Here is a 19,313-nt window from a genome sequence, read left to right on the forward strand (position 1 = left end):
AATCAGGTTATGTCTGTTTCTCACCACTTATTCAGAACTTCATTTACATTTTAATAGACTGCTGTAGCTTTCTTTATTTCTGACACTACTTGTTAAAATCATTCTATTATCAACTCATATATTTTGTTGCTATCGTGAGTTCAATCACGTTTTCATTAGATCTTCTATGGTTATTTCTGATATGTTAGAATGCTCTTGTTTTTCTGATTTTTTTTTGTCTCTGGTGGTATTTATGAATTCTCTTATTAATCACAGTTGACTTCAATAAACTTTTCTATGCATTCTATACGTATGTAATAATGTAATCTACACTTTTTTCTCTTTCAGGACTTAACATTAGCCAGAATTTCTAAACCACTATTCAATAAAATGAATGTTTTGTTGCCTCTTTTAATGATAAATCCATGCATGTTTAGCTAATAACTCTATTAGCTCTTAGCACACAGAATGTTTTAAATCCACTGTGGCATTTTATGTAACACTTCATGCTCCAACCCTAAAAAGAAGTTTAAGAAGCCCTGATCCAACACTACACACCCAGCAGATTTAGACAGCATGGGGCTGGAAAAATCTATGTGATACAACCAATTGTTTAAAAGAAGCTGTCTGAATAATACAAATAAAAATTAATTTTGTTTGTTTGTCTCTAGATACAATGAAAGTAACAAATCTGAATGCGATAGTTAGCTAGTGGGAAGCAGCAGCATAGCACAAGGAGATCAGCTTGGTGCTTTACGATGACCTAGCGGGGTGGGAGGGAGGCTCAAGAGGGAGGGGATATGGGGACATGTGTATGCCTATGGCTGATTCACTTTGTTGTGCAACAAAAACTAACATGGTATTGTGAAGCAATTATACTCCAATAAAGATCGATTAAAAAAAAAACATTCAAAGTGATGAAAATGAGTGAGGGTACAAACGGAAAGACCATGCTAATAAGGCATATGGAAAAAGACTAACCTGGCAAACCACTAGTGGAAAGTTTATATTTTTATTAACCATTGAACGGTGGTAATAAACTTTGTGTGCATAACCTGTGTTGCTCATATAGAATAAACCCATGACAGAGCTCTGGTTATCTCCATTTCTAGATCAATGTCCCTTAAAGCACAGTCTGTGGGTCCCCTGAACAGAATCACCTGGGTGGACAGTCTTATAAATATGCAGATCCCCAGGCCCTGCCCCAGGCCAAGTGAATCAGAATAGAAGGGCTGGAAAACAGATCAAATGAGGCTCCATAGGGGTTTCTCATATAAACTAAAATGTAAGGGAAGAGAGAGAGAGACAGGGAGAGAGAGAGAGACAAAGAGAGAATAAGAGAGCCAGAGAGAGACATAAAGAAACAAAATCAGAAACAAGGAGGGAAATTTCATACCTGCACTATGACATAAAAGGTATTACACATCAAAATGTAAAAGCTGAACCTGAGAGCCTCGTGAAAATATTATAATTAGATGAGAAGACTTTTCAGAGAGATGAACACACACATCATATTAAATCACCTACAAGTTATGTGCTCTACATGGTACAAAGCATTTCAAAGTATATTAAAACCAAGTAAAGCAACACCTAACCCATCACGACTAATCATGCTAATGAAATGTCTGCTAGGCAAATTTCTTGTCAGATTTCATTGTAATTTATACATTATTTTTACTGCAATAAATGAGAAAGCATCTTCATCATTCATGAAATCAAGGAACATTTGTGGGGATAATTTTTTCAAATATCCATGGGAAACTCTTGGGTAGACTTCGGGCCCCCCAGGACTTTCATAGAAATCGATCTGGGAATGTGAGTTTGATCTCGTCCCTCTAAGTTTCCTGGTATAAATATTAGAGGTCAGGTTGTTGATGCTACTTTTGAATGTCAAATGTCTTCTCTGTTATCTGCCATCTCATCAGCTCTGGAAGCTTCACCTCACACCTGCTTTCAAGTGTATCTCAGCCTTTATGACACAATTACACAGTGCTGAATGTCAATTATACCTCAATGAAACTAGAAGGAAAAAATTAAATTCAGCAATTAACGAACCCTTATTCCTGGTGATTTGTGTTTTCATTCCCTGTGGTTACAGACAAGCCTCAATGCTTTAGCTTGAATTGTAACCACACTCAAAGGCACAGAGGTCTGAGTATGAATTCTTTTCAATGCTATCATGTTGGCTATGAGTCTTGCACATTGTCTCGAAATGGTGGATTGCAATTTAACTCATCTAAATTCAATGGAATGTACTGAGCATCCACTAGCACGAGGCACAGATACTGTGGAGACCAGGACAAATGAGACATGGCTCCTAGAGGTGCTTGCAATCAATAGCCCATTAACTGCTTTTCCTTTGATCTGTCGTTCTTAAAAATACAGAAAAAGCATGGCTGGGAGACAGCAGACTGCTCCAAGCTCAGTACTCCAATGGGACATTATGTGACCAATGAGCATTGCTTTTCAAACTATTAAGGTTTGGAAGTTGATACCAAAGAGATATACCTGCTCCAAGCCATTTCCCTGGTGAACAGAGAAATAGCGTCATTCTTTCACAACCTTTTATTTCTTTCTTCCTTCTTTTCCTCCTTCCTTTTCCTCTCCTGTGCTCCATCCAATATGGTGGCTCCTTCTGCAACATCCCAGACTTAAGTCTAAAGCCCAAGCGCCCCTCCCAAGGGATTTACAGATGTCAACCTTGAACCAAAAGACCCAGGAAAGAGTTCCCTGAGCTCAGCACAAGGCTAAGGCGAGGATGTGGAGAGGAGAGTGGTAGGGGGGTGGGCAGGGCACATCAAGAATGCAGTTTGGCTGAATGTTTTTTTTTTTTTTTTGCGGTACGTGGGCCTCTCACTGTCATGGCCTCTCCCGTTGCGGAGCACAGACTCCGGACGCGCAGGCTCAGTGGCCATGGCTCCCGGGCCCAGCCACTCTGCGGCATGTGGGATCTTCCCAGACCGGGGCACAAACCCGTGTCCCCTGCATCGGCAGGCAGACTCTCAACCACTGCGCCACCAGGGAAGCCCTGGCTGAATGTTTAATTGACAAGCTTTTCTTTATGCCCATCCCACCTGCTGCTTGGGGCCAGCAGTGGGCGGGAATTGTGTGAAGAGGGCTCATTTGAATATCCAGGCAAACTGCATCAGTTGAGGACCAAGTGAGCACCTGTGGCAGGTGTGCACAGCATCCACCCTCCAGAGGCTCAAAGGGTCCACACTGGGCAGGCAGCTCATGGTCTATTCCACACCAAGTCAAGTGGTGCCTTTGCATACATTATACAACACAAATGTCTCACCACAGAATCTTTCATCTTCTTGGGGAGAGGGTCTGCAGCCAACTCTTCCAGATTTTGATGTAAAAACTTATGAAGCAATCTGCACTGAATAAAGGACCTGAAAATGGAAAAACACACACAGGTTTTACTTTTTAAAATATGTGCCTATTCCAAGGTTTGAGGTAAACAGCTTCACCTTAGACCTCACACTCACAAATGACAAAAGCCAGCGCTCTCTCCTTTAGATAATTCGTAATAAAGAAAAAGAGGTGCATGTTCAAGTGACCACAAAGACAACGGATGAACTTCAAATTCCATCCTGATTACAGTAAGTCCCCTATATACGAACAAGTTCCGTTCCAAGAGGGTATTCCTAAGTCCAACAAAGTTAGTCTAGGTACCCAACTAACACAATCGGCTATCTAGGACTGTACTGTAATAGGTTTATAATACTTTTCACACAAATAATACATTAAAAACAGACACAAAAAATAAAGAAAACATTTTTTAATCTTCCAGTACAGTCCCTTGAAAAGTACAGTAGTCCAGGACAACAGCTGGCATACTGGGGCGGGCATCAAGTGAACAGGCAAGAAGAGGTACTGACTGGAGTGGGGAGAGGAGGTGGGAGATGGTAGAGCTGAAGGATCGTCCATCAGCAACAGGAGACGGAGGGCAAGCTGCAGTTTCGTGCACACCTGACGTGACTGGACTTGCGAACACACGTTTGCATCTTTGAAAGTTCGCAACTTGAAGGTTCCTGTGTAGGGGACTTACTGTAAAGCTGTTGAGGACCACAGGAGGTATCGGTACCCCCGACTGCCAACAGCTAGCTAAGCTCATGGAGATTCTCTATTTCGGCCAGACCAAAATACAGTACAATATTTGATAAGAAAATTTGTACCATCAACATTTAACCTTTCCCCATTTTCCACGCCTTTCACCTTGCTGTACCTGACAGCCTAAAATTATAATTTTTCTGCCCCCCCAACAGCTGTGGTTATCTTAAGTCAATATCTCCCGTTAAGTGTGGAGAAATTACATGAGATGACTGATTGACTAACTGGATTGATTGACTGGTCCCTGAAACTATGGCATCACATAAAGGGTTTTCAGTTCCAAAGTGCATATTTATCAAAAACCTGAAAGATAACAAATAAAGGGGAGATTGGAAAGCATATTTTCAAGGGACTACGCGTTATTATTAAATGCCTTTTAAAACTCTGGCACACACTTCACTTTAAATCCAGAGGGCACTGCCATACTAAGAACAAAAAACAACAGAACAAAACTTTTCCTTTCAGAGATGCCAGTCTAGTCTCCCCAGGGTAGCTGCCTGGCATAAAGGCAGCGATGCCACTTTGTGGACCCAGAGAGGGTACTTGTGAAGGTTGGTGCTTCTTGTATGACTCACCAAGGCAAAGTCAAAGACAGTGCTTGGGTGCAAGAGGCCATCTGTTCCTGGCCTTGCGAATTTCACTCTAAAAGCACCAGAGCAAAGGTTAAATGTGCTCTAGAACTTGACCCCTGATTTTCATTCATTTCTGGTCAGTCCTGCATTTCTCCCACCATCGCCCAGGGACCAGCTGGTTTAATGGGAAAGAGTCCAAGCACCATGTGCAGTGGATGAGAGAGCAAGGCTGCAGGACCAGGGGACGGCTGTGTGTGTGTGTGTGTGTGTGTTTCTGTGTGTGGTGTGTGTGTCTGTGTTACTCACAGGAGCACAGAGGGGTCGCTGCTCTGTCTGCTCAGATGGTAGGAAAGCGCAACCAAGAGGCCACAGAAGGCAGAAAACAGTGCTGGGATGTGCTGCGTGCTCCAGGGTTCCTGAGCAAAAGATCAGAGAGCCAAGTCACTCTACGCCTGGGTGCAAAAAAGCAGGATCGCATTCTAGAAAACGCTTAGCAGGTGTCCCTGAGGTCCAGCTGGATGGACGTGGTGCCCTGTGATCACTCCTGCCAATGGGCATCCAAGCACCTGATGGCTCCCCAGAAACCTAGCCTGTGAATGTACAAGCATGGATTTTGACAAGGGATTGGCTATGGGGGGGGCACATTTGAAACAAATTGTGCATATTTATGAAAATACATTAACTTCACCTTTTCTGAAATTCAGTTTAGGATTTTTATAAGATGTAGCATTAAACATGTGTTGCCTCTTTTGAATTAAATATAATACTTAATAATGACATAAAAACTGTATTTCTTAATGTTTATTTATTCAAAAGGTAGTAGACAGGGCTTCCCTGGTGGCGCAGTGGTTGAGAGTCCGCCTGCTGATGCAGGGGACATGGGTTCATGCCCCGGTCCGGGAAGATCCCACATGCCTCGGAGCGGCTGGGCCCGTGAGCCATGGCCGCTGAGCCTGCGTGTCCGGAGCCTGTGCTCCGCAACGGGAGAGGCCACAGCAGTGAGAGGCCCGCATACCGCAAAAAAAATAATAATAATTAAAATAATAAAATGCAAAGGCCCCCTCACCCCATTACCCTGGAAAGCCATGGTGCTCTCTTCTCTCCTTCAGTGCCCGGCAGCCTTGCAAGAGGCTCCTCACCAGCCAGTGCATCTGTCATGTGGGGCAGCCCCTCCCCCGCGGGTACAGCACCTCCTCACAGCATGGGCTTCAAGCTGGGCAGACCTGGATTTGAATCCTGGTCCTGCCAGGGATGAGCTGTGCGGCCTTGGCTAAGCTACTTAACATCTCTGAGCACTGTGTTAGTTTCCTCTTCTTTAGAAAGGGAAAATAATACATAGGTAAGGGTTACTGCAAGGGTACTTTTCTGTATGCTGGGCCATTTTTTTAAGCTTTTGGTATGAGACGTTCAATGCAGTCCCTTCTTGGTGACTGGTACCCAGGGCTCTGAGCCAGACTGTCCTGGGCTGTTTCCTGTCTGTCATCCCCACAGTCAGCTGGTCCTAATGTGTTACTGATGCATCTTTCAATGCATCTCCAATTTGTCCCTTCCTTTCATTGCATCGTACTGGGTCAGGCATCCACTGCCTTGTTCCCGGGGCTACTGTTAATAGCTTCATAGTGGGAAGATCTATGCAATCTCCATATCCCTCCCCACTCCACAGACTCCACGATTCACCCTCCACATTACAAAAGAGTGGTCCTCCTCCCATAAAAGGCAAATCAATCACGATTGCCCTTCACTCAGTATTTTTCAGTGATTCCTCATTGCCTACCGAAAAAATCTACTCCACAGGAAGCTAGCTAAGCCAATTAGGATCCAGCCCTAGTTCAACTTTTCAGCCTCCTTCTGCATATTTAGTAGATGCACAGCAGCAAAACCATAAAGATGTGTTGCTTCCTGGCCCCCCTGCCTTTGCACACAAAGCTGCATCTGCCCAGAGAGCTCTTCCACTCTGACCCCAGTCCACTCCCCTCTGCCTGGTGAACTCCTACCCATGCTTCAGTGCCCAGTATAAGAAGTCCCACCTGCCTGGTGCTGTCTCCCTAATTTCCCAGGCAGATAGAAGCTCTCCCCTAGCATCAGAACCATCGTTAAACACGTTTACTTCAGCATTTAAGATATCTCACTCCTGTTATGGGCATGGGTAGGACTTGCCCCCTCTGGACTCCCTGCGGAGGGGCAGTTTGCATCTCTTCCCTGTACTTGGCACCAATGTTAGCACATCAACCTATCTTTGAGAGAATGAGGTTTCAGTTTTCATGATTACACCAGTCCGTCTTCTATGACCTGTGTGGAAAAAAATGTTTTAGCAAGAAAAGAGGGTGAAGAAATTAAGTAGCTTAGATCAAATGTGGATCAGGCAGTGAAATGTCACAGAAATGATTAGACTATTAGAGGGAAGGTATCTCATGACCTGAAAACTATTTTTTTCATTCAAATAGCACCCCCAATAACAGACAATTTACTCTGGAACTTGGGAATTCTATTGTTTCTTGAAAGTTCATTCATGAAACATTTATTGGCCACTTGCTATGTGTCAGGAACCAAGGAGCACACCTCTGAGGAGGACAGCACAGGTGTCTGGGGAGGGAAGAACATAAGTAATTGTAATAAAGTATTACAATTACAAAGATGGACGGTGAGGTGCCTGGTGCTGGGTGCTCACCAGGCAGGAAGCAAAGGTTCCAGGGAGTCCAGGGATTGGCGTTTAAGTGGAGCCCCGCATAGAAGAAATGTGGAGAACACGGTCCTTCCCCTGCAGGGGCTTCTCGAGGACCAAGCTGGGCTCTGCGGTGCTGTGGGTGGATGGAGCTGACCCCAGCCATCCTCGCGTCTGCTCCTCCTCCCCCTGCCCCGGACGCCCACCTGCAGCTTCTCTCCTTTCATTTCATACTTGGATGTTACAAAAACACAGCCAAAAAGTTTTCCGAAAGAGAAAAACCTGCTAAATGCTATTTCCTCCCACTGATTCCTCTGCGTTTGCCTCTGCTACATGTTTAATACACAATTTCGTGAAGACGGAGGGCTTCCTTTTACATGCAGCCCATAAAAAAATGCAAACACTAGAAAAAAATCACTATGAGAAGGATTTAGTAACCATGACCATGGAAATAATGGTCCCTGCACGGAACAAAGAAAAAGTCAGGGGAATATGCATCGGTGGAAGTGAATTCCAGGCTCATTACTTCCTGGAATGAATGATTCTGTGGAAGGGACTTAACTTCTCATTGGCTCAGCTTCTGCTTCTGTAAAAAAGGTGACAATGACACTCTTCTTGAAATACTGCTGCAATGCCTTGATGAGATTTGAAATGGCCTTGCACACTGCAAAGCAGTATGTCGATGTTAGTTTTTTATTAATTGGAAAAGGAAGAGCGCCCAGGATGGATGGTCTTTGCAGAGAATAAATTAAAGCCAAACTAAATATATTTAAATAATTAAGTTTACCTACTTTGATTCACCCAACACCCCTTATCTAATTCTTCTCTCATTTATTCTCTACTTAATTAAATCTCTGCAGTACAAACGTGAAAGGGCAGCTACCCCTCCTAGTACTGAGGGACCCTCCCTCTTTACCTACTAAAATAGCAGTTGGTAGAAAAGGGAACAGGAGGTAAAAATATCTAACGGAAAACAGATATTTTCCCATTGGGGTTAGAGGAGAGGGACGTTGTCCCCCTTCCTTCTACTTCCCAGCATTTATCTCTGCTTGTGACTACAGATCTGTATAAAGATTGTGTGATTAACCCATGATCCTTCTTCCACTGGTCAAGCCCGTTGACAGCAGGGACTCATCTGTTTCACCCCAGTGAATTCTGAGCACCCTGTGCAGGGTCCAGGCCCTGAAAGGCCCTTACTAAATATGTATGGAACTGATGCCCTGGATTTGAGCACCCATTACTGCCTTACTCTATGATGCAGACCTAAGAAGGGAACCGCACAGATCATTTTATTTAGGTATCTTCAAGACACAGAAGGTTGGTCTTTCCCAGTGCAGACCAGTAGTTAAAAGCATGGGCTCTGGCTAGGACTGCCAGCTTCAATCCCAACTCTGCTGATTATTAGCACAAAAATACTACGCAAGCTTTTAAGCCTCAGTTTCCTTATCTTAGATAATACCGCTTAGGGTTGGTGTAAATATTATATGAAATATTGTGTGTAAAATACTTAGTAGCCAGTCTAAAATGCTCAATAAATGTTTGCTATGACTATATGCTTTACTAAGATACTGTCTCAGTTGATTCAGGCTGCTATATCAAAATATCATAGACATGTGATATCATAAACAGCAGAAATGTACTGCTCACAGTCCTGGAGGCTGGGAGGGCCAAGATAAGGTGCCAACAAATTTGGTGTCTGGTGAGAATCCACCTTCTGGTTCACAGCTGGCATATCTTCATATAATGGAAGGGGCGAGGGTGTTTTTCTGGCCTGTTTCAGAAGGGCACTAATACCAATCACGAGGGTGCCATCCTCATGACCCAATCACCTTCCAAAGGCCCCACCTCTTAATACCATCACCTTTGGAGTTAGGATTTCAACATATGAATTTAGGGGAACACAAACATTCAGACCAGAGCAGATACATAAGAGGACTGAGGACTGCAACAAAATCACATTTCCTGAAAAGAATTAGAATTGACCTTTAGTATGGTCCTTCTCTGAGAGTCCAAGAGAAAAACAATGATTTCTGTAGATTCCTTATATACTTCTGTTTGTATACTACAGACAGAAAATAAGAAGACAGGAAGTCTTCTACAAAATGCAAATCTGATCTTGCCAAGGTATGATATTATTATGTCAACGTGCACAATCTGAACTGACAGACCTTATTAGGGGTAGTTCTCATTTGTTATTTTAATCTGTTGCATTCCTTCTGGTGTCTGTCCTGTATCAGTAAATGTCTACATTCATCCTTCCGTACATGTGATTTCTTTGAGCATAACCAATAGCTTCAAGATAAACTGTTAGACATGAATGAACAGCACTGTGGCCGCAGGGACAGGACAGAAGGAATGAATATTTTCTTCAACAATGTAAAAGTGAGGTGACGCCAGAATGGCATACTTCTTCTTCCAAGAAGAAGCGTGGGGTGAAGGACTGCAAGGAATCCATATTCCAGGTGTGGCTTTATGTGTTTTCTCCCTCAACCTCAGATTTTCACACAACACTTTCTTAGAAAGAACCGGGGCTCACCTGAGCTTGGGCAGATTGTAAAAAGGCCGACCACCAGGATCTTCTTAGGCTTACTACTGGAAATGCCCTCAAGCTCCAAGTTCTTAACGTTGTTCATTTTTTCAACAGATACATAATATATAAAATAGGAGGCAAATTTCTCAGGGAAGCAAGGATAGGAAGGACTATTTGGATAGACACATGAGTTATTTTTTCGTGTTTAGAATGCCAAAGTTTGCAAAACCATGCTATCTTCCGGAAATATTATTTTAGATTTGGAAAAGATCTCATAACTGAGCCAACCTCACCCCTTGACCAAATTATTGGTCAAGTAAGAAGACAGGGAGAATGTAAAAGACTTACCAAAGGTGGCAAGACCGACCAAGCCCTGGTTCAGTGCACTCTATCTTACACCACCCTAAATACTTGTACAGCTCACTGTGCACAGTATGTGGACATCTCATGACTTTCCATTTAAAAGGCTTGGCGCAGTGATTAAGAATCCGCCTGCCAATGCAGGGGACATGGGTTCAATCCCCAGTCCAGGAAGATCCCACACGCTGCAGAGCAACTAAGCCTGTGCACTGCAACTACTGAGCCTGAACTCTAGAGCCTGTGAGCCACAACTACTGAACCCATGCGCCCCAACTATTAAGCCCGTGTGCTGCAGCTACTGAAGCTTGTGCACCTAGAGCCCGTGCTCCGCAACAAGAGAAGCCACTGCAATGAGAAGCCCGCGCACCGCAACGAAGAGTAGCCCCTGCTCGCCGCAACTAGTGAAAGCCCTCATGCATCCACGAAGACCCAACACAGCCAAAATAAATAAATAAATAAATAATAAATAAAAATAAAAAGGCTTGGGATCACTATAAATTAGAACTTTCCATCTTTACAGGCTGTTTCATTCATGTATCATCATCCCCCATTCAATAGTGCTGGACATCTTTTCAGTTAACTGCCTGTGTTGGGGTTTGTTGTGACACATGGTAAAGTGACAGCCCAGAGGAAGAAGTCATCTGAGAGGAGCTCAGAGGAAGCTCCATGAAGGACTGAGTAAGGAGCTGGATTGTAAAACTGATTGGGAATGAACTTGGGAAGACCATATTCCAAGTCATGCAAGGGTAAAATGCTTCGATGCTGCATGACCCTGCATTCAATTCAAGCATGGCCTGGATATGCTTCAGGATGGGTACGGCTGGGTGCAATTCTAAAGGTACCACTGCTAAGCATATAGATATATAGATAAAAGAATGGGAAATAGTTAAGCATGAAGAAACACTGAAAGGAAAAGACCTTTATGGTTTATCAACCCGTAATTTTCTGCACTGGGAAGAGAAGTGGCTGGGCGCCATCGACTCTGAAGATAAAACTATAGGAAATAAGCTTCAACATCAGCAAGGGACTCTGGATGTAATTTAAGGAAGAACTTCCTGACATTGATGATTCAATAAAGTACAATTAGGAAAACATTAGCATTTCCTTTTTCCAAATTATTTCAAAACACAGATATTTTCCATGGAGAGGTAAGAGACAAGCTCACCTGAGAAAGAAGGAAGGAAGAGAAACTTGATGAAAGCTTTTCTCCTTACGCTTTCATTGTGTAGGAACATATTACTGTTTTAACATCTCTGCAATTTAACACACACACAACTAAATAAACAAACTGAGAACAAGAAGGAACTCTTCAGAATCATTTTACAGAATTAAGATTTAGGGGGAGGGGGAAACACAGCATGATAAAATGGCTTTGTCCTTTTTTTCCATTCCTTTCTCCTTAATTTCCCGATCCCTCTCCAGGCTGTTCAGTCCTAAGTCACCCCACCTGCATCCCCCTCCAGGGCCTAAGCCTGTCTCCCTGCCCAGGCTCCTCGGGCAGGTGTGCCCTGCACAGGAGGCAATCCTGTAAAAGACCAACAGGGAGAGCCTTCCCTGGTGGCACAGTGGATAAGAGTCCTCCTGCCAACACAGGGGACTGGGTTCAAGCCCTGGTCTGGGAAGATCCCACATGCCACAGAGCAACTAAGCCCATGTGCCACAACTACTGAGGTTGTGCTCTAGAGCCCGTAAGCCACAACTACTGAGCCCACATGCCACAATCACTGAGCCCGGGAGCCACAACTACTGAGCCCACATGCCACAATCACTGAGCTCGCGAGCCACAACTACTGAGCCCATGTGCCACAACCACTGAGCCTGCAAGCCACAACTACTGAGCCCACGTGCCACAACCACTGAGCCCGCAAGCCACAACTACTGAGTCCACATGCCATAACTACTGAGCCCACGTGCCGCAACTACTTAGCCCACGAGCTGCAACTACTGAGCCTGCGTGCCACAACTACTGAGCCTGCACTCTAGAGACTGTGAGCCACAACCACTGAGCCCGCAAGCCACAACTACTGAGTCCGCATACCATAACTACTGAGCCCATATGCTGCAACTACTTAGTCCATGAGCTGCAACTACTGAGCCCACGTGCCACAACTACTGAGCCCACGAGCTGCAACTACTGAAGCCCGCGAGCCTAGAACCCGCACTCTGCAACAAGAGAAGGCACTGCAATGAGAAGCCTGTGCACTGCAACAAAGAGTAGCCCCCGCCTGCCACAACTAGAGAAAGCCCACGCACAGCAACGAGGACCCAACACAGCCAAAAATAAATAAAATTAAATATTAAAAAAAAAAAAGACCAACAGGGAAGTTGTGGGACTTTCCACAGCCGCAGAAGCACCTAGGAAACTTCTAGCAGGAGTTGAGCTTTTTGAGTCAGAAATACAGTAAAAAAATGCATTTGAGGATGTTTTTATTTTAATTTTTATTTTGGGATAAAGAAGAAAATGTTGACACTTGAGGAAGAAGAGAATCACTGACCTGAAGAGAGATTCTGAAACAAAATGATCAAATACACTAGGTGTCTTATCTGAAAGGTTTAGTTCAATGCTCAGTCTCATTTCTGCAAAGAGAAGCAGAAAGGAAGAGAGGAAGTACTGACTGACATTTCTAGTGGATTTTTTAAAGAACTTTCATATTTTAAACATCCATGTATTGACATTAGTCTTGAATTTTATTATATACATATAATTTATTTATTCAGACACATATGCACACAAATACATATTTTATTTTTGGAGAGAGATAAGGTTTTAAACAATCTATCATCCACTGATAATGAAGTGTATACCATGTGACAGTTTGCTTAAAATTAACATCCTTAATTGCTTTGAGAGGAGTCTCATGGGTCCCTGAGTTGGGAGTGATATGGATAGATGAGTGCTGGCCTCATAAAACTCCCACAGGTTTTGAAATATTTTTATGAGGTAGAAATAAAACTGTCTAATAGTCCTACAATTCTGTGGTAGATTTCATATGCATTTGGGAATTATTTTGATGAAAATACACAGGGAAGTTTAGCTTTGTATAAAAGTACTTTCTGAAGAGAATCCTAGTTTCAGCATTTTTTTCCTTCAAAATTTTAGACATCTCTATGATGGAATTTACAGGGCAAACTAACTGAGGATTTGGTTATAAAGGGAATGCAAATGGACCAAGTTCTCACTTTGCTATGCCCTTCATATCAGATTCACACACTTTCTTTTAAGGGAAAAGCAATGGATTTTTCTGAGCCCATTAAATATCCAGGCATTTCTGAATCCAGGTTTCCATACATCCTAAAATAAGATCTAGATCATATCACTTTCTCTCTGATATAAGTCCTACTTCTAGGACTATTTTGACATGAATCTTATACTTAAGTAAAAGGAGATCTGTGCCCTTGAAGTTCCAGAACTCAGCACGATCAGATGTGTCTCCCAGTCTTGTACTCTGTACTCTGTTCATAGTTCACGGCCATGGGTCACCATGAGGCCGGCCGGCACTTGCAAACACGCACTGGACACCCTCGGGGCTCCCCAGCACCCAGTGCTCATCCTGTAGCAGCCCCAGCTGACATTCCTGGTAGACCCTAGACACCCAGAGGGGCAGCCCCATGGCCTATCACTGAGCCTAATTCACAGCAGTCAGTCAATATGTGTTCAGTAAATAAACGAATGATCAGGGTAACAGATATGATGAATAAGACTTCACTGTCTACTAAAAGTAGGTGTTCCTTACCTCATACTCTTCTTTCATTTTGGTGAAAAAGCAGCATATGCTTACGATTCAAGACTATTTTACTGGGAATTCCCTGGTGGTCCAGTGGTAAGGATGCCACGCTTCCACTACAGGGGGCACGGGTTCGATCCCTGGTCGGGGAACTAAGACCCCTCGTGCCATACAGTGCGGCCAGTGAAATAAAATAAAATAAAATAACTAAAATGCTAGATTGAAAAAAGACTGTTTTACTTTTTGGAATAGGTATCGGGGGAAAATTAGCTCATTCACTAGCAAGAAAGACTGACAGGTACCATCCAAACCTACCTGATAGGCACCACTCAACATAGATAAATATAGATAAATAAGCACGCACGCACATACACACACACACACACACACACACACACACACACACACACGAACTTTTTGGAAAATACTGACATTTACTTTCCTTCTCATAGCCTTCTTCTCAGTTATCTGCATTTACTCAATCCAAAGTTTATAGAGCATCTATTATGTAACACTGGACTTTTAGCAGAATATGAAAAGAAGCGTATATAAACCATAGTCATGACCTTCAGGAGTTCATGATGAAACTGGGGGTGAAGAAAAGTACAGACAAAGAACAACAACAGTAATAGTACCGATGTATCGAGCAACGGCTTGACTGGCCACTTTACATGCACTGTCACATTCAGATTAGAGCAAACCTTAAAGGCAGGGATCGCTCATTTTAAACATGAGGAAACAGAGGCCTTTACTGTATTAGTTATCGTGGGAGTATCTACTTCCCACAGAACTGATTATATTCAGGGTAAATAAGTATTGACATGAACACCAAAAGGACAATATTGCCCATGGACTTTGGAAGGAAGATAAACTTCTGCTGGCATGGCTAGGGCAAGCGTAGTCCTCCATCTCTACTGGGACCACCTCTGCTCGTACTGCAGGTCTAGAATTCTCTTGTCCACCCAACTTCCCCACTCCAAATTGGACAGCCACTGAATCCGACCAATATTGATTTCACTACATTTCTTGGATTTGACCCTTTCAAACTCTGTGCTTCCTACCCAAACCTGACTCCAGATCTTACTTTACTCAGCAATTGCAATTCCATTTTGAACAACTGAGGCATCATTCTTCTTCCTGGTTTTCCCCCAAATCAGTGTCCACTGCCGCTGTCAAAGGCATCCAACTCTAGCTTGAGGATCCTGACAATCCAGCATTAACTGGGTTTGGAGATCAATGACACGCGTTTAACTTTCTAGGAAGGGAACGTGACAGAAAGTACTCACCGCCCTTCTGACATCCATCTGCCCTTCTTCCCCACCAGTCATCGCTGCCTTACTAGCTGTTCAGGCAGCTAAAAGACTTGTAATTCCCATCCCCTTGCAGCTAGAAGTGACATGGTTCTAGCCATAAAATATAATCTGGAGTCTAGTGTAATAAAAGTGAAATTAAAACTTGGATTTCGTTTTCAGGCGTATCACTATTAGCGTCATCACCATTATGTTCATCAACATCATCACCATCAACTAAGAATGCTAATAATAATTTCCACTTGTATTTGTTTTCTACGGCAGTGTAACAAATCACCAAAAACAGTGGCTTAAACAACACAAAGTATGATCTCACAGTGTCCTGCCTCAGCCATCTGGGCGTGACCGCCTCCTCTGCTCGGGGTCTCACCAGGCTGGATTCACGGTGTTGCCCAGGGCTGCAGTCTTACCTGAGCCTTGAGTCCTCTTCCAACCTCACTTCTGGCTGGCAGAATTCAGTTTCTTGCAGCTATAGGACTGAATTTTCTTGCTGGCTTTGCTGGGATCTGCTCCAGATCTGAGAGGCCATCCTTATGACGTGTGGTCCTCTCCATAGGCTATTTGCAACACAGCTGTTTACTTCTTCAAGGCCACGGGGACGGTGTCTGCTGTTTCTTCTGTCTCTGACCTCTAGTCCTTCTTTTAAAGGGCTTGTCTGATTAGGTCAGACCCATCCAGATAATCTCTCTTTTGATTGACTTAAAGCTAACTGATTAGGGGCCTTAATTACACCTCAAAATCCTTCCACCTTTGCCAGATGATGTAACCTAATTACAAGAGGGACACCCTATCATACTCATGGGTCCTGCCCACGCTCAAGGGGCAGAAATTACACAGGGGCTGGAGTCTTGGGGCAATTTCAGAATCCTGCGCACCACACCATTTAATGAAAACCCTTGAGTTAGACACTTTATATATATTATCAATTTAATTTCATTCACTTCTGACAACATTCATATGAAGTAGGTATTACTAATCCATTTCACAATTGAAAAAAAAAACAAAAAAACGTGAATTAGCCATGTGCCCTTAGGCAAATAACGTCAGCACTCTGTGCTCACGTTCACCACTGGAATACAGAAATGCTATTATCTTCCTTATGTATTACATGGAGCTATAATAAAGGGCAAATGAGAAAACACTTGGGAAATTATTCTGAAAATTAAAGTACCATCGATCTGCAAGGTATCTTATATGCCTGTGAACGGTTCTTTTGCCTAGAAAAATATATTTATACTTCAAATGTGCTAGGGAGGATGGCACAGAAGTGAGATTTTTGAAAAGATACAGGATCTGGGATCTGCGATGTGTGACATTAACTCACTTAATCGCTCTCTGGACCTCCACTTCCTCATTTTAAGTAATAAAACGAAGGCTTTGGGACAGGGGATATGTAAGGTCTATTTCAGAACTAAAACTATTCTAGAACTATGAGTTTGTTTTATATTTATATTAGATTTTAAGACCTGAATGCATGGGAAATGCCATTGTTTTAGCTGCAACCTGTAGTACCTAGAAGAATATGGGAAAAACTCTCCCATAGCAGTTGTTAATGATGCTTGGGAAACATTAAATTATAATAATTTACCTCAACCTCTGGATGCCCTTGCCATCAATAAAATAGAATCTCTTTATAAGGGATAATAAGCAATAGAAATCATGGTTTATCCAGACATATAGAAAGCCCAGCTAATTAACTACTGAGCCATTTCTCTAGGGAGCAAATATTCTGGTTGTTTCTGTACATCACTTGACAGTGATGTAGTAGTTAAGTAGTTAAGTCAATGAGGGAGTCCATTTACACGTTACTTGCTACCATCTTGGATGAGTCAAAAAGAATAAGAAATTAAAAGAGGAATAAAATTTCTTCCCCTAATTAATATTCCAGAGAGCAAAATTAAATGCCAGTCCCTCAATCTGCTTCTATCAAGTGAGAATAATAAAAATCAAGGATGTAAATACATATCAAGACCCAGATAGAGAAACACATCTCTGGGAAGGCAGCTGACATGCTGAAATTGTTCACAAGGGCCCATCAATCCATCACGGCGCAGCAGAGATAAAAGGGGAAAAAAAGTCAATTCTAGGAGCGAAAAGCGTAAGCATAAAAGTCATAAACAAAAGCATCGTTAAACAAGAAGTGGAATCCCAGCTCTGGATAAGTATGTTAAGTTGAAGGTGGGTGAGCTTCTCTTTTTTCCTAAGGATGCCCTTGCCAATTTGTTAAACACATTCATTTAATGCACGGCATTTAATAGGCGCTGTTTTTTAAAGTGGAGAGTCTATCTGAGACCTTTAGAAAACTCAGGACTTACAAATGAGAAGGGAGAAATGCAAAGTGCTCTATTTTTAACTAAAAGGTGTTTCAAAATATAGATAGAACATTAAGATTCTCTAACAATGGATCCTACTATTTACCACAAGTGATGCTTGTTCTGTGCTGAGCAAGGAAGTCAGTACCTCTTTGAGATTAAATAAATCTTTCAAAGTACCCCAGTTTCACCTGGTAAAAAGCCTGTTTCAACACAAAAGTAAACCCCAGAGCCTCTGAAGTGTTCAGTCCCATCACAGAGTTGGAAGCGTGCTTTCAAAGTGGAATCTATTAACTTTGATCCAACAGTGACTTACGCCGATGGCAGGCCATAAACAGAAAGGAAAACAGAAATAAAAGTCTCAGCCCAGGATAGTAAATAGATCTTATCTCTTGGACCAGCTCTGATCAGTTGGTACTGGCTGCCTGTACTACTGTCTGGGCATCGAGGAGCCCTGCTGACCTCAGTGAGAAAAAATGCTGTGATCAATTAGCAACGTCTGCTATGAAGAGAGAGTCGGACTTGGGGAGGTGAGGGAATGACAGCATCTGTCCCACAGTTGGTAAAAACCAAAAAAATGTCTTCTTGAATACCAGATTCTTCAACAGCTTCCAAAACCCTCCAAGAATTTTGCAAGATAAAGTCATTTAACAATCCCAGGAGCGTACATTACTTTTGATAATGAGCTTTCAACACTTGTCAACGGAATTTCCTGGAGGTCCAGTGGTTAGGACTTGGCGCTTTCACTGCAGGGGGTGCCCCGGGTTCGATCCCTGGTGGGGGAACTAAGATCCTGCAAGCCGCGCAGCGTGGCAAAAAAAAAAAAAAAAAAAAAACACTTGTCATACGAAATGGGTTTTTCAGAGCATACACCTTCTCCTTTAGGAATTAATCTAAGAAGTCCCATGAGTTGTTCTTTTGTGGAAAGCATCTGAGTATGGAAGAATATTCTGTCTTCTATAGATTCAACCATGATTCTATTATCAATGAATTATTTTTTACTATCAAATGAGGCTTACCTGCTCAAAAGCATGAAGCATGAGACAAAGGTTCATCATAAATCAAAGATTTAGAGTAAACAGTTATGATTTAGCGGTGAGACAGCTGATGGAGAATCTGGAAGTAACGTTTTTGGTCTGACCACTCATGGAGTGACTTGGGACGTCAACTGGAACTTCTTAACACCTTGTTTCCATCACAGCAGAGGCCATCAGCTCGTCTATGGCATTCAACAACCTTAGAGCTGATGACCTCTTTTTGCTATAGTCCCTTTCAGGCAACCAGTATTCTTGTGATGCACATCATACCCAATGGACCAAAAACATACACTTTTAGCCTTGCGTGAAAGACTGTCCATAACTTTGATATATCCTGCTGACATATCCAGTCATCCCTCTCCTTCACCATCAGTAGGTTAATATCCTTACCATCTCATCCATCTGCCATGATCATTCATTCCTAACTCTGATGAAACTGTTTCACATGCTTGACTGCATAGTCTATGGCAAGGTTCTCAGCCCAACTGCAAAACGTTTGAAGGCTGCACTAAACCACCACCTCCTCTGATGGGTTTTGTCTTTTCTGATCATCCACAGCACATCAGCTTTGATGAATGTTAAACTCCTGAGGAGAAAGAACTGACTGTTTCTCCTCTCATATCACTATAGTACCTGGCAAAGTCATTTCTTTTTTTCTTTTTTTAAATTAATTTATTCACTTATTTTTGGCTGCGTTGGGTCTTCATTGC

The 19,313-nt window shown here is 42.8% G+C and overlaps 1 protein-coding gene across 5 annotated transcripts in view; it reads right to left on the reverse strand.

The window, feature by feature from the left end:
* The window catches only part of PCNX2 (pecanex 2), a 287,082-nt gene that overhangs the window by 162,405 nt on the left and 105,364 nt on the right, over window positions 1-19,313 (reverse strand). For all 5 annotated transcript variants that reach the window (XM_060107858.1, XM_060107868.1, XM_060107877.1 and 2 more), the window contains 2 exons: window positions 4,974-5,083; window positions 3,278-3,374 (listed from right to left, as the gene is read on the reverse strand). In XM_060107858.1, the coding sequence (XP_059963841.1) occupies window positions 3,278-3,374; window positions 4,974-5,083 (207 nt within the window). The remainder of the gene's footprint in view (window positions 1-3,277; window positions 3,375-4,973; window positions 5,084-19,313) is intronic.

Source organism: Mesoplodon densirostris, chromosome 1 (assembly GCF_025265405.1).
Source record: "Mesoplodon densirostris isolate mMesDen1 chromosome 1, mMesDen1 primary haplotype, whole genome shotgun sequence".
NCBI lineage: Eukaryota > Metazoa > Chordata > Mammalia > Artiodactyla > Ziphiidae > Mesoplodon > Mesoplodon densirostris.